This window comes from Barbus barbus, assembly GCF_936440315.1.
Source record: "Barbus barbus genome assembly, chromosome: 13".
NCBI classification, from domain to species: Eukaryota; Metazoa; Chordata; class Actinopteri; order Cypriniformes; family Cyprinidae; genus Barbus; species Barbus barbus.
The window spans coordinates 16,052,462-16,069,759 of record NC_136741.1 but is presented as its reverse complement, the minus strand read 5'-3'; the positions used below and the strand labels follow the sequence as shown (position 1 = coordinate 16,069,759).

Sequence of the window (17,298 nt, the reverse complement as noted above, 5' to 3'; positions counted from 1 at the left end):
TATTTATACAATTATCTTTTATACAACTATCCTTATTTTTTCTTAAAGGGACAGATCTTTAAAAATCTTAAAGAAGAAATTTTGAAAAATGTTGAAAACCAAAGAGTTGCTGCTGACTTCCATTGTAAGAATTTGCATCAGTGTTAATATTGAGAGTGAGCAAATGATGACAGAACTTTCATTTCTGGGTGAACTATCTATTTAATGGGAATGTGCTTGTCTAGCAGGAACAAATATGCCTACAATCTGCATAAGTTTACATCTTCAGATGCTTTGATTTGCATCACTACACTTTGATTAAATCATGTTTGGAAAAACCAACAAAATTAAACTCTTCAATGCAAAGCCCCTGATGGCCCACATCTGACTCCCACAACCCAATGTGGCTGGGGAGCCTTGGGGGTAGGGGTGTGCTCAAAATATCGATTCTTAGATACATACCGATATAATAAAAAAAGATACAGTATCGATATTCTAGCCCTTAGTATCGATACTCCGCCCAGCCATTAGGGGGCGCAGCAGCGCCCGCGAGTTTCAAAAAACTCATGGAAAGGAAAATGTTAAAGCAAGATGTAGCATTTAAGTGATTTCATAGTGAAATATGTTATGGCAGTACATGGTGTCACAAAAAAGAATTATAAGAAGATTTAATAAGTTAAGAATAATAAGAAGAAGATTTTGTGCTTGTGTGAGCTCAGACTGTACCCTTGGAAAGTTAAATGTTGACTTGTGGTAATTTCCAGATTAATACAATTTGTGTACAATTAATCAGAGCACTTAAAGTTGCAAATATTTAAGCAAAATGCACTTTGTTATAATGCACTTCAGGGCTCGACAGTGCGAGCATTTCACTCGTATTTGCGACTAAAAATAGATGTGTGCGAACTGGAAAATGTATTTAGGAGCGCAAGTGCGAATACAAAACAAAATACAAAACAGCCTAACTTACAAGTAGCCTATAACAAACGTATTAATTTATTCTGTTTATTTATGGAAAAATTGCGATGCAGCCTCATATGATTACTTTAGAACTTTAAAAAGGCAACGGTTTAATTTAAATGAGCACAGATGAGAAGAAAAGCGGAGCGAGTTAATGTGAAGACGCGCTGAATGACGCATATTCGCCACTAGAGGGCGCTGCCGTTACCCCGGTAACCCAGTAAACAAATCAGCTGCGCTACTTTCCTAAAACTGTGTAAATAATGTTTCACACGTAGTCATTTAGATATTTATATTCGCTTTAGTCTTCACAATAGCATCAAATAATTCTTACTTAAAGACTTAATGAGCTATTTATTTTCAAACATTGTTTCTAACCTAAAACATGGCCCATCCACTGATCTATAATAGAGAACAGTGGGCCTATCTATATATCAACGACTGATTCGTTATTATTGTTCAGTAACACAAGTTCCATTAGTTAACATGAAAAAAACAATGACTGCATTTATTAATAATGCTATCTTAATTTCAACTTTTAATAATACATTATAAAATCAAAAGTTGTCTTAATATAATTCAATGGAGCTAACATTAACTAACATAGTTGTATTTTTTATTAAATCAACATTAACAAAGAATATTAACTACTGCAACAATTAGCTATTGCACATTTCTAGTTAATGTTAACCTGCTTTAACTAATGTTAATAAATGGGACTTACTTACCTATTGTTCTTTCGTTCATTTGAACAATCTTTTGCACTCTAATCTTGAAACACTTGTTTACTTTATATTTTTATGTATTTTTTATAAAAGTCTTTTAGTAAATTATCTTTAATAAAGTTATTTAACCTGTTAGGACGACAACACTTTTTTTCACTTAGAAATTATATATTGTGATTTATAAACAAAAACATATACCGTGACAAAATCTTCAATGATTATTGTGAAAATTTTATACCGACACAGTTTAATAGGATTATAACTAATTACATAATTAGCCTATTAAATAGTGTCTGAAGTAAAATTATTTAAAAACCTTGTGTACTTTCTGTATTCTGATAAATTAAATAATTGTGATTGTAAATGTCTCTTTGTATCCCCTTATTAAGCTAAAACACCTAATTAGAAAAATTTGCATTGCGCCCCTAAATGTTTTTAATGCGCTCCTAAATTTTTTGACTTAGGAGCACATGTGCTCCTTGGGGAATAGGTAAGCGTCAAGCCCTGCACTTTTGTCTTCAATAAATTGAAGAAAAATGCAGAGTTCTGTTTGTTGAGTAAATGTGTTCAGCATTAACTAATTGGCTCTGGCCCATGTATTTTTATTGAATCGTATCGAATCGTGTCACATTGTATCAAATCGTATCGAGACAGCTCTGTATCGAGGTACGTATCGAATCGTGACCTGTGTATCGAGGTATGTATCGTATCGCCAGGTTCTCCAAGGTATACAGCCCTACTTGGGGGTCTTTTGCTAGTAAGTGTAGTCCCTCATTTGCATTTATTCTAAGCTGCAATTTTATATCAGATTCACAGTTTGATATAAAAAGTAAACATTAATGTAAACATCAATAATCTCCCCTTATCCTCTGATAACAAGCGTAGATGCCAATAGTTTGCAACTATTGTCCGACCAGGCAATAAAAATATCTTATATATATATATATATATATATATTTTGTGTGTATACACACACACACATACACACATTATATATATATTTTGACTGAAATTTTGATATTGATGCATCCTTAGTCCAAAACAATGAAAATAAACAAGGGTATAGTGACATGCTGTCAAGTAATAGATTCTTGTTTTGTTTTTTATTGTTTTTCATTCAGGAAATTGTGTTTCAAAGATTTGGGACCATGTCAAAGAGCTAGAATGCACATTAAAAACAGTCTGATAATACCCTGAATACTTTTTATAGCTTTCATGTTACATTGTTTATCATGCAAATTGTATTGTATATAAAGTTTCCAAGTGGCCACCCAAATATTTATTTGTTTAATCCTCTTAAATCAAAAAAAGACAATGAAGTCAAGAGATAAACAGCAGTAATGTGTCTGGATTACACTTCCCAAAATGAGTTTTTGGATTACAGGCCTGCTACAATCTAACTTAAAACTCCATGTGATTTCTATATGGAGAACTCTTATTTAACACATGAAACATTAATACTGAGCGAGAGAAAAAAGGCAAGCACACAAACACAAACCCTGCATATTTCATTAAAAACTATTATTTTAACCTAGAGGTTCTTTGCATTTCCTTGGACCCTTCAACAGCATATATTATTCACTGATATGATAATACTTGCACAACACAGCTCAGAGAGCATTACACAAATTCTTTTATCATCTTATGTGCTCATCCACAAGTACCCTCTCAGCTAAACAATGTTTTCCATTTGTAAAAAACATATGCCCCCCCCCCCAAAAAAAAAAAACAGATTAGAGTTATTTTTGAAACAAAAGTTTGTTTTGAAGTGTGTTTGACTATTCAAAGAACAGATTATCGTGATTGGGTCTTGTACAAGAGATAACGCAAAGCATAACTACTTTCTAAAGCAAATTAAGAATCCTAAAGACTGCTTAAGTTCCAAAAATGAAAACAAATTTTTAAAAAATGTTATTTGGAGAATTTTTGTTGTTAGTGTATTTGTTTGTTTTTGTTCATATAAATGGAATTCAATGGTCACCAACTTATTTTGTGTTCAACATGAAAGAGTCATACATGTTTGGAACCACATAAGGGTGAATACATGATGGCAGAGTTTTTATTTTTAGTTAAATTATCACTTGTTAAATAATCAATCTGCAGTTGGTTCACCACACCAAAGATTGACAGCGTACACTTGGACAGCTACATGTGGTGCAATGTAATGTTGTAAAGAACAGCAGACACAGCGGGTCACGGTAAATGTCAGACTCCGAGGCATGTGCTGATCACTGCAGCCCAGCGCAACTTCTATATTACAGACCCATGCATAGCACTTTGAGAGTCTTATTTTATACTTATAAGAAGTATTTAATAGATTTAGTCAGACCACACTTTGTGCAGTAACACATTTGAGCCAAATAATTCACGAGGAACTTGTGACAGTGACGGCAAAGTTGTAAACTGGCTAATATGAATGGGAAAATGAAAGAACATAATTGGTGGCGATACAAACGTGTAAGATTTTCATTTGAATCCTTGCTTTTTAGAACTAAAAAATGCCTCATTTAATAGCTATTTGTCCAACCACCCAAGTATAACCTATTTGGTAGTCATGGGAAGGGGAGAAGCGATCTGACCCCTGCCAATAACATCCAGCCTGTAAGGTGGTCCTAAGTGTTGCTAAAAACAGCGTCTGAAAAAAGAAAGCAGACAGGCCTTTTCTCTGCATTGCACAGATGTTATTTTTCTTGCAGCGCAGTGGTCTTCCTTTCACAGAAATTAGTTACATGTGCACGTGCTGTTTGAGTTTGCAAATATTGTGTATATTTATGTGTGAGCTTGTGCAAGTGCGTATCAATCTGTTTGAGCAACTAACGGTTTCCCCAAAATATGTACTGTAAAAAGATGATGAGGTCACTGTTTTCACACTAGATGTCTATCAAATAATATTGCGTTTGATCTTTCAATTTCAATACAGAAAAAAAATATACCTTTTCAAAAAAGCAGCAGTCTGGAAACCATGTAAAGCAGGTGTTTGCATGCCCTTCATTCTTTTGTTTGGTTTTGCTTTCTTGAACAACCGAGTGAACAAGTTCCTGTTTTTACCGACTCTCCACTGTGAATTAGACATGCAGGTGTTTAACTGTTGAGCTGGCTGACTCTAAACTCATATACATAACAGGCGATTTTGAGGTTTGTCACATAATAAGGTGCGATGGTCATGTAGAAAACGAGAACAAAATACAGACTACAGTGTCTGCTAATATTTGCCTGCTGATAAAAATAGGACATAAAAAGATCATAACACTTTTTGACAGAGACAATAGAGCATGGACAAGTGTATGGGGAATAAGACCAGTACACCGCATGTTCAAGATTCAAATCTGTATCTCCCATATGAGCACCACAGCTTAACATGTTAGGCCACAGCTCAAACAAATAATATAATATAACTAGGGCCGGGACTTTAACGCGTTAATTTAGATTAATTAATTACACAAAAATAACGCGTTAAATTTTTTTAACGCATTTTAATCGCACTTATTTTTGCACCGCGGAACGTTTCTCACTGGATGAGTTTCGGCGGACCGATTATACTGGAGCACCTACTAGCGTTCAGACAAAAGACGCAAAGAACGGACTTGCGTTCTCGTGGAGACCGGTCTTGCCTATGAGGCGCCGGGCTTGACAAAAGTCAAGCGAACACGGGGAGAGTGCGCGAGAGAGAGCTTCCTTGGAAGAACGAACTCGGAAGGACGCGAGAACACAGAACGCACACTTATGAGAACTGAGATGTACTGCGTTCCTGCTTAACTGACCGCATAATCTCAGCATAAGAAACGGCCAATGAGCAATCAATATTACAAAATGTCATAACTTATTAAAACATTTCATACTATTATAGATATTACTTTCATATAATTGTATTGTTTTATTTTACAGCGTTATATGTTTTACTGTTAAGATTAATTTTAATATGCCAATAAAAATGCAGACTTTCTCCGGGTCTTATAACTTTATTAAAATTAACCAAAACAAAACGATAAATGTTTACTTTCAACTTGAAGAGCCGTTAAGTATTTGTGAGAGCGACTTTAAAGCTTACAGGCTTCCGTACACCGGCCACCCACAGCGTTTTCTGGGATTTCTAACGGCTCGATTCTCTCAAGTCTGCACTCGATGCATCCTCAGTTTCAAGAACATATCCGGGCACTTTCATGCATCCTCTGTACTTGCGTTCTTGAGAATTGGAACTGAACTTCGACGGTTAATGATGACGTAGAACGAGAACACAAGGACGCAAGATCGCTGAAGAACGCATATTGAGAAACAGCCAAAAACAAACCACAGTGAACATGGACAAAGAAGCTGATGAGACCGCTTTGGTTGGCCCTGTGGATGGGAAATTTAAAAATCCATATAAAAAAACTTACTTCTCACTGTTCTCAGGTCAAATATTTATATGCGATTAAAATGCGATTAATTTCGATTAATTAATTACAAAGCCTCTAATTAATTAGATTAATTTTTTTAATCGAGTCCCGGCCCTAAATATAACATAATAGGTAACAATTTAGAATTGGGAACACGTATTCACTATTAACTACGACTTTTCCCTCGATAAATTCCTAATTTGCTGCTTATTAATAGTTAGTAAGGTAGTTGTTAAGTTTAGGTATTGGGTAGGATTAGGGATATAGAATAAGGCATTTATATGTGCTTAATTAGTACTAATAAATGGCTAATATTCTAGTAATATGCATGCTAATAAGCAACTAGTTAAGAAACCCTAAAATAAAGTGCTGCCACATAATATATCTAGTGGCCATGAATATTTATAATTAGATGCCTATTTTATAATTTCTTTTATGAAATATTTCTTCATTTGTTTGTAATATTTTTAGTGAGGGAATTTATAATATAATTTCATATCATATCATATGTAGTGGTAATGAACGTTTATAACTGAATGCCTATTTTATTTATTTGATATAAAGTTTGTTTGATTGCTTAATTGATTGTTTGTTTGTAAAATTTTTGCTGAGGGAATTTATAATATAATATAATATAATATGTGACCCTGGAGCACAAAACCAGTCTTAAGTCGCTGGGGTATATTTGTAGCAATAGCCAAAAATACATTGTATGGGTCAGAATTATCCATTTTTCTTTTATGCCAAAATCAATAGGATATTAAGTAAAGGTCATGTTCTATGAAGATATTTTGTAAATTTCTTATCATAAATATATCAAAACTTCACTATTTCTGATAAGTAATATGCATTGCTAAGAACTTCATTTGGACAACTTTAAAGGCGATTTTCTCAATATTTTTTATTCCAGATTTTCAAATAGTTGTATCTCGACCACATTTTGTCCTATTCTAACAAACCATACATCAATGGAAAGATTCAGCTTTCAGATGATGTATAAATCTCAATTTTGTCAAAAATAAAATAAAATAAAATAAAATAAATAGTGGCAATGAATGTTTATAACTGAATGCCCATTTTATTTAATATAAAATATTTATTTATTTAGTAGGCAAAGCAGAGTGACACATGCTTGTCAGAAAAACATGACAGCAATTATGTGAGATTAATTATATGACATTAATGCTTTAACAAAGATGAAAAAATATATTTTAATAGAATGTGGGGATATTTCTCTAACTGTATATATATATATATATATATATATATATATATATATATATATATATATATATATATATATATATATATATATATATGTCCAGCGCTCTCTCCACCCTCAATACCACGACTGAGGTGCCCTTGAGCAAGGCACCGAACCCCCAACTGCTCCCTGGGCGCTGCAGCATAAATGGCTGCCCACTGCTCCGGGTGTATGTTCACGGTGTGTGTGTGTGTTCACTGCTGTGTGTGTGCACGTTGGATGGGTTAAATGCAGAGCACGAATTCCGAGTATGGGTCACCATACTTGGCTGAATGTCACTTCACTTCACTTCATATACATAGTGTGTGTGTGTGTGTGTGTGTGTGTGTGTGTGTGTGTGTGTGTGTGTGTGTGTGAGAGAGAGAGAGAGAGAGAGAGAGATTTTCTAATTATCATTAGATGTGATTAGTTGTGTCTTCATTAATGCATTGGTCTGCAAATAACAAATGTATGTTTAAGTGTCTTTACTGGATATATATTACACCTTTATTAAACAGGCATGTTATTTGTTTATTTTTGAGACATTTTCATGACCATCTCATGCAGAAATCCAGGTAAATCCAAAGAGTTTGCATAACTTATGCAGCTGTACACACACCCGCACTCAGGTTTTTCCACATTTCCCATCAGATTAGTTTAATGTGAACATCAGCGTTAAAAACCTCATTAGCCCTGTACAAACCCTCACTTTGACAAGACACCTTTACAATGATTCCCTATTACTGTTTGCTTTATCTCCTATGATGTTCTTTACTTAATATAAAGTGCCCTTGCTCAGATAATTGACACGTTCACTTATCTCCATTAATAAAAAGTCAATTAGCTTGCCAAGGAATTGGGCTTATCCGCTGTAATAGAGGCCTAATGAACTGCCCTCGATTCAAGGCCTCAACTCACACTATCTTCCAGCACATTTTCTCACACAAAAGCACATGGGCAGATACAGGACCTAAAACAGCTTTTATGTTTTGTATCTGCCTTTCAACCTTCAATTAGAAATGTTCCAGACAGAAGCTCAGAATAAGTCAAGAGGTTAGTCAGACATGAAGTCATGGCACTGAATACAACAGGCGGCGGTGAACAGCGATAACAGGCATGCCGTCTGACCACACTTTAACAGCATGTAGTCAATACTAAATGATCAAACTGAATTAATTTATCTGTATAGTGGCATACTAATTTTTTATTTATTTTTTTACCGGCAACAGTCAAAGAGTCTGAAGAAACACTTTTATTCAGGTTTAAGGCTGCATTTGCCACTTTCTGAACGAATAAATAACACAATCAACTTTGAATAGGTCCTTGAACAGAATGTAGCATACAATAATTCACTCCCCAAAAAAAATCCATCCAGAAAATGAATACTCAGTGTCAAAAGGTATTGGCTGGCTAACATTAAACTACTGCAGTAAACATTCCATCTGTCTGTTGTTCAAACTAAACCATAAGAATCTTAATACCTGAGAAAAAAAAATAAAACACAACAACAAAAAAAACATGTTTGTCACTGTCAGTCTCGTTCAGTCATAACTGGATTACATCTGGTTTGTTTTTATGTAGCTTAGCCTTGACTTCACATTGTCATAAGCAGCTGCAAGCTGGCGGTAATACACAGAAGCATAAAGGAGATATTACACAACGCATCCACTTCCTGTGGCAAATATTGGATAATATAGGTTTGATACTGTTTTTCAAGCACCTTGTTTAGATAGAGACACCCTAAAATTTGCAGAAGTGTGAACCCCAATGCCCACGGGAGTCCTTCTAGCGTGACACAAGCGTGTGTACAAACTCTTCCTCTGTGCTCTCTGAGCTCCGTGTAACCATAAGATTAGAAAGTTTTAACTAAAAAGATCATTTTAATGAACTATTGCAGAATTAAAAGAACATCAGCAAAAAAAATGGGATAAAATGTGGTGTTCTGGAATGAAATATTACCTACAATGTAACTCATTAATTATTGTTTCATATTGTTACTAAAAATAAAACTGATTCTGTAATTCTTAAACTACATCAGAAGGCACAGGGAATGTTCCTCCTTGCTAAACAAAAGGTAGAAATAATGAAATGATATTTGAAAGTTACCAAATTCAAAATGAACCCTAAAACTTTCCCCAGCACTTATCTTCTTATGTGTAAAGATGGTTTTGCTTCTAAACTGCAGTCCTTCTTATTTTTATGAATGAGTGTTTATAATATTTATAATCTTTAAAACTGGCACCACAAACAATGCAAATCAGTTTACTTTTGTTAACCGTGCAGTGTGGGATTGAATTATAAATAAATTACCCATAGTCTTTCTTCATCGCTTACTGAAAAACAGGTGGTCCGCTAGGGACTTTTGTGTGAGAGAGAGAGACACTTGCGCTGCGGCTGCGATTAGTTTCTATCAGCTTCCAAGTCAGTTTTTAGAAATCATACAGAACTAAATGGAACATTTTCAATGTCAGTCTGAATCAAAATTGCATTTTGTATTATTCAGTTACAATGTGTTAAAATGTATGGCTTGGTGTTTACAGCAAACCCACAAAACGACAAATATGCACATCGGTTGGTTGCATTTCTCTTTGTCGACTCCATTACGGTAAAACTAAAATGGGACAAAGTGAGCTCAGATAACTCTGTCTTGCTCAAAGCTGCCTGTTTGACTGGGACAGACGTGTGAGAACTCCCTCCAATAATCTCATCATCGCTTTTCATCTGAAGCAAAAGCAGGTCTCTGTCGCTCTCACACCAGCAGCAGAGCAGCAGGGTTACAACGTAAAATAAGCCCTCGAGGTCCTCTATCTTTCTTATTTTCTGTGAGATATTTAAAAATAGAATAACTTAATCTCTATGTTGAAAATGGTATTAATTAAGTTAAATTCACATTTCTAATCAGAAAGCTTTTTAGGGTCCAGAAAGCCCACGCTGTAACCATGGAAACCCCTATCTGACAAAGCCGCTATCAGCCAATTAATGCAAGAAAATAGCACTTTTATTACAGAAACAAATTCCCAATAATACTCTTTAAAAAAATAACAAATTACCAAAGGGCATGCCGTTAGCTAAGACTTGGTTGATGTCCAGAGAGCATAAAAATGCATGTCTGGGTAGAAACTGCAAAGAAATCACACTAACGCTTTTGAGCATTTATATGGTTTCACCCATATTTACGTAATGCCCAAGGGCCATGTGTGTGTAATCAGTAATCAATAAGTCATGCAACGCTGCACGTATGCTTGGAAATATGAGCTTCATGGCTTGTTGGGTTTCATTTCCGCCTGGCTGCAACTTTTTAAACGTTATATAACAAACTATTGATAGAAAACATCAATGTACTCTAAGGATTTAACATTATTTTGACTAAACTTTTATATTTAGTTTTTGATATCTGAAATTCTCATATTGTCTTTTTAATGCACCTTTTTTTAATGCATCTGTTTTTAATGCACAAAACAGTTCCCATACCGTATGTTCCCTCAAATTGCAAAAAGAAAAGTCCCAACAACAAACAAAAACATAGCAAAGAGTCTCATAGTAGTAAACTTGAATATAAGTGAAGTTTTAAGTGTAAATATCTTTACTCTCACTTCAATATAATGCATCCTTTGGATTTCATCTTTTTTTTTTTTCTATTATCATACATTTGCCATAATAATCTGGGAAATTTTCACAATAGTTATTTTTGCTAGAAATACTTTTTAAAAAAGTTGAAATACAAAGGATGCATTATTGACAATTAAGTGAGAGTAAAGGCTTTTAAATAATATAGATTTGAAATAAATGTTGTTCTTTTGAACTATTCATCAAAGAATCCTGAAACGACCTATCATGGTTTCTACAACAATATTAAGCAGAACAAGTGTTTTCAACATTGATTCAAAATAAGAATGTTTATTGAGCACCAAATTAGTTTATTAGAATGATTTCTGAAGGATCATGTGACACTGACGACTGAAGTAATGATTCTGAAAATTCAGCTTTGCCATAACAGGAATAAATAACGTTTTTAAATGTATTAAAACAGAAAACAGTTATTTTAAACTGTAATAATTTTTGATAATTTCTAATATTTTATTTCATAACATTGTGGTTTTTACTGTATTTTTGAGCAAATAAATTCTGCCTTGGTGAGCAAGAGAGACATAAAATAGTTCTGACTTCAAATTCTAATAAGTCAAATTGAAAACTGTATTAATCCGGCAAGTTGAGACATTGATGATCTCTCTATACTGTACAACTAAACTCCACGTTGCTACTAAGCCTTGATAACCTAATAACCTATTCCCAGTGTTTCTTTGTTGTCCTCATGTGTAAACAGCATAAAATCAGTTCTGGCCACAACCGCTACTGTTTATATTATTATGAGTAATATCACAATTATCTATACACCTCTAATGGTAATACAAATACAGCAATAATTTGGTACCGTATTATGTAACTAAATAACAGTATTTTTATGTAAGGGACAATTACTAGTAATGACATTCAAACAAACTCAAGCACATACATCATAATCAGTCTCTTTTTCCAGGAATATCATCAGAGACGGGGACAATAAGAGGAACATTAAAAGCCTGAGCAGTGGGGCAAGAGAAAGATGACGGGGGAGGGAGCTGGCACAGCAGATGGACACATTCTTGGCACCTGCCACCCATCAGGGGCTTAACAGTGACACTGGGGCCATGTTGCTCTAATGGAATGTGCCACCCAAGACCTCCAGTGAATGTGAACATCACATGCTACTGAACACCTGGACATAAGCCAACAATGAGTCCCCATACACTCGACCCCTGTGGCCCCACACATGCACGCTGCAAACTCGGACCTTCTCACATATAGCACAGAGTTCTGATTAGACCATTGTGTGAGCCGATTACATATGAACAAGTGACACACATTCACGGCCAACAGACTCACTGCTGAACCTCTCATGTAAATGATCACAGTTTGGTTTTTATGATTAATGCTGAACTAAACAAACAGTGGACTGTCCAAATCTGATTGTACAGTAGAGAAAATGTCTGAATTTCATTTCTTTTAACTTAAAAATAAAGAGGAATTAATTATTAGTATTAATAAAAAAAAAAAAACATTTAAATCATGTATTTAATTCGTTACAACACAATAATAAATGAATAAATCATATTTTAAACTGACAAAAAGTAGACTTTAAATTAATAATAAATAAATTAATAAGTAATTTGTAAATGTACCTTTTAAATTTCCAAATGATTTTCTTTATCCATTTCTGGATCAAATGAAAAAAATAAAATAAATCAATTGGATGCCTTTTGACAGCTTGTGCTATATTTCGCTTTTAAAGACTTGGTTTAATATTTAGTTAAAAATAAAATGTAAAGGCATTCAAATATTTTGAATTGTGGGTTAAGTTCACATTTTTTGGAGCCAATTTATAGAAATCGATCTATATTGTTGTTTTGTATGCAAATTCTGATCTACTGGTATAAAAAAAATATATAATTAAACTTTCTTTGGAGTACTACTTGTCCACAATGGACATTTCTTAATATTAAGCCTAAAATGTGTTTTAATGTCACTGTTGATGAAGAATAATATCGGTGTGCCTGAAGTATACTTCCCATAGTTCCACTTTAGCACAATCAAATGTATTTCAGTATATCTTTAGTTTGACCTCAGCTCTACTTCTGCACAATTAAAGTGCATTAAGCACAAAATTAGTTGTTCCAGACTTTAAGTATACAAGGTTGGTATACCAAAAGTACAAATGCAGAGTATTTTTAAGTACATAAATATGTAAATGCATTTTTTTTTTATACTTATACTTAGCATGAGGTAAATGTAATACACTTTGCATATTTATTTTTTCACTAAGGAAATCAATGTGTTTTGTGAAAAAATCATTTGGACCAGTTTTGTGATCTAGATCATTTGATTTCTGAACCTGAATTAAGTTAATATATTTTGGGATTCAAGGTATAACTACTAGTCTATATATTTTGTGGTTTTGTAGTGTTGGCAAACACATGTCAGTTATATTGAGGGATAATACACTGTCGTGAAAGTTAAAGTAGAAATATCACAATTCCAACAGTCTGCTTTTAATGCATAAGTGTGTGTTTGTTTCCAGATGTATTTTTTAAAGTGCTAAGATAGACCCAGCATATAAATGGCTACCAGTGGTCATGGTCTTCCAGAATAAAATGTCATTGGCAAGACGACATCTTCAAAGAGCCAGACGAGACGTTTTAGTATGATGTAAGGCAGACCAAGAGCCCTTGTGTCCTGCAGTCGTGGTCCAGTAACATCCTTATTTCAAGCAAGTTTTGCATCTTGAGTTTTCAGGTAAAAGACACATTTTAGTCTGTGCAATTGAATTTGCCTCACCGTTTCTTTGAATTTTGACTCCAAGTCGTTTTCCAGTTCTGATCCTCAAGTGGAAAAACACTTTTTGCAAACCCGTACATGTGCCCTTACCACGGTCATATGCAAATATGTACAAATGCTAATAATTAAAAAAGTCAAGGCTATAAGTCTTACCAGCTCCCTCGTGTGTTGCATCCTCGAGTTGTTTATAGGGGTTGAACTTGGGCTTTGGAGCCACAACAGGAGCAAACTTCTTAGGAGCCTGTTGCTGGGATACAGAAATACTGGTGGTACCCATGGGTAAGCTGGTCTCCATTCGTGCACTCACATGACCTTGCTGGTCACTATCATTATGGCCACCCCACATCTTTCTGGAGTCAAGAAATCTAAAAAACAACAACAAGACCACATTATTAAATTGCACTGAGATGCACAGGTCCCATAGCACCCAGAATGCCCACAATGTGTGAGGAATTGTAGTGCTGTCTGAATTCCAGTGTTATATTCCTTCCATAAAAATCTAGTTGGTTTTATACATAACATAGATATGGGTGGATGAGCCACTGTGGTTCTTTTCATCAGGAACCAAATTCCCATCCCCACAACTCTGTGCTGTGGCGGCTTCTCCTGCTCTTTGTTCTTAGCTATGGACTTAGCAAAGGAAACTGTGCATTTCAAACACCAGGCATGGAAAAACCAGAACAAGTTCAGAGTCCCATCAACTATGATTATTACATCAGAAAATCTGAGTGTACCTTATCATTTTATGGTGAGTTCACCCCCAAAAAGGTGCAAATTATGCCATGACAAATGAAGTTCAAATAGTCCAAATCAAACTTGAGAATCAAATCGTTGTGTTTTGTAAACAAATCATTCAGACTGGTTTTGTGAACTAGATGCTACAAATTACGAAAAAAGATCCAACTCAAGAGAAACATTTATGCACACAGTACATCAACTGTAATGAATATGCCAAGGAAAGTTATTAAGTCTCAGTTTAACTTGCATTTCGGTTTATTCCTCTTTACAAATCTGTCGCATTAGCGTGTTTTCATGTCTTGATGGAAAGAATATATATTTACAAGTTGAGCGCACATGAATGCCACCATAAAATGGTGAAACTTAAGATTTTATTTGAGTGCAAAAAGTTTATGGGCATACATAAAATAAAATCTTTGTTTGCCATTTTGTAGAAATATATGTTGTTATGGCTATTGTTACAATGTCAGGAGTACATGGAAATTAACAATGCATACTCTTACTCTACACTCACCTAAAGGATTATTAGGAACACCAACTAATACTGTGTTTGACCCCCTTTCGCCTTCAGAACTGCCTCAATTCTACGTGGCATTGATTCAACAAGGTGCTGAAAGCATTCTTTAGAAATATTGGCCCATATTGATAGGATAGCATCTTGCAGTTGATGGAGATTTGTGGGATGCACATCCAGGGCACGAAGCTCCCGTTCCACCACATCCCAAAGATGCTCTATTGGGTTGAGATCTGGTGACTGTGGGGGCCATTTTAGTACAGTGAACTCATTGTCATGTTCAAGAAACCAATTTGAAATGATTCGAGCTTTGTGACATGGTGCATTATCCTGCTAGAAGTAGCCATCAGAGGATGGGTATATGGTAGTCATAAAGGGATGGACATGGTCAGAAACAATGCTCAGGTAGGCCGTGGCATTTAAACGATGCCCAATTGGCACTAAGGGGCCTAAAGTGTGCCAAGAAAACATCCCCCACACCATTACACCACCACCACCACCACCAGCCTGCACAGTGGTAACAAGGCATGATGGATCCATGTTCTCATTCTGTTTACGCCAAATTCTGACTCTACCATCTGAATGTCTCAACAGAAATCGAGACTCATCAGACCAGGCAACATTTTTCCAGTCTTCAACCGTCCAATTTTGGTGAGCTCGTGCAAATTGTAGCCTCTTTTTCCTATTTGTAGTGGAGATGAGTGGTACCCGGTGGGGTCTTCTGCTGTTGTAGCCCATCCGCCTCAAGGTTGTGCGTGTTGTGGCTTCACAAATGCTTTGCTGCATACCTCGGTTGTAACGAGTGGTTATTTCAGTCAAAGTTGCTCTTCTATCAGCTTGAATCAGTCGGCCCATTCTCCTCTGACCTCTAGCATCAACAAGGCATTTTCGCCCACAGGACTGCCGCATACTGGATGTTTTTCCCTTTTCACACCATTCTTTGTAAACCCTAGAAATGGTTGTGCCTGAAAATCCCAGTAATTGAGTAGATTGTGAAATACTCAGACCGGCCCGTCTGGCACCAACAACCATGCCACGCTCAAAATTGCTTAAATCACCTTTCTTTCCCATTCTGACATTCAGTTTGGAGTTCAGGAGATTGTCTTGACCAGGACCACACCCCTAAATGCATTGAAGCAACTGCCATGTGATTGGTTGATTAGATAATTGCATTAATGAGAAATTGAACAGGTGTTCCTAATAATCCTTTAGGTGAGTGTATGTTACCTGCACTCAGTTGCCCCTGTTTATTTATCAGCTTTAATTTGATAGCTCAAGGAAAGTCAGACTGTACTGTACTCGGTGCATTATGGATGTAATAGTTTTCCTACTTTTTTAGCAAAAGGAAATGCCATAGCCCTTTTTCTCTGTTTTCTCTAGTGATCTGAACACATTTGACGTCATAAGCGCCACTAAATACAAACTTCTCAGAGGACAAGATTGCAACATTATGAACCATTTTTATGATACTGGTATGCTTGCTTTTTTTTGTAATTTTGTAACATGACAGCCTTCCACTTCTATTATATTGACAAGAGTAGCCAAGACATTCCTTTAATAAATCCATTTGTTTTGTTTTTAATAGAAGAAACAAAGTTACATGGGTTTGGTTTGATATTGGTGAACTATCCTTTCAATAGTGTATACTTTCAAATATAAAGTCTCAGGACTTGGCATCCCACAAAACCAAATATGGTGCTAATCATTCCTCGAGTTCTCTGGGACGTGCCAAGGTGTCAAATAAGAGGCTGTAATTTGATATAATCCTTTACCTCACATACGCCACCCACTTTTCTATAGTTAGAAGCAAATAACCAGCAGTTGCTAAACATATATCAATTTAAATGAAACCATAATACATCATGCAATGAAGAACTGGGGATTTACTAGTTGTGTCGAAGCTTAGAAAGCTGCCAGAGAACATGACAGCAGTTCAGCTTTCACTGACGTGGTGAAAGCCGTAGTAACAGCAACATTAACAACCTGACAATATTGATGACTTCTAAAGCATTTATTGACAACTTCAGGAGCATGTGTGTGCTAACTGCTGTGCCACAGCTCTAGCCAACTTATTAAATTAACTTATTTACTCTTATTTGTGTTCAGCTTGTTTCTGAATCATGCATATTTACATAACCGGTGTTGTTTACCTGCTTGGGCATTTAGCTGCAGGGCCGCTGCTGTCTATTTTGACTCTAAAAATTGCACCAACTCAACAATACATACTTTTACTTCCCTACTTGGATTATTATTATTTGGATTATTACTTACAAATGTGGAAGATTATTCTAGAGCAGACTGATTCAAATAATTATTCATAGTAAATGGGTTCTAGCTGCAACTGAGTGGCGATAATAAATAGCCCAATAAATAAAATTGTTTGCTATATTT

The 17,298-nt window shown here is 35.2% G+C and overlaps 1 protein-coding gene across 4 annotated transcripts in view; it reads right to left on the bottom strand.

The window, feature by feature from the left end:
• The window catches only part of lpp (LIM domain containing preferred translocation partner in lipoma), a 232,146-nt gene that overhangs the window by 150,882 nt on the left and 63,966 nt on the right, over nt 1-17,298 (bottom strand). For all 4 annotated transcript variants that reach the window (XM_079431836.1, XM_079431834.1, XM_079431835.1 and 1 more), the window contains exon 3: nt 13,809-14,020. In XM_079431836.1, the coding sequence (XP_079287962.1) occupies nt 13,809-14,001 (193 nt within the window). In that variant the 5' untranslated portion in view covers nt 14,002-14,020. The remainder of the gene's footprint in view (nt 1-13,808; nt 14,021-17,298) is intronic.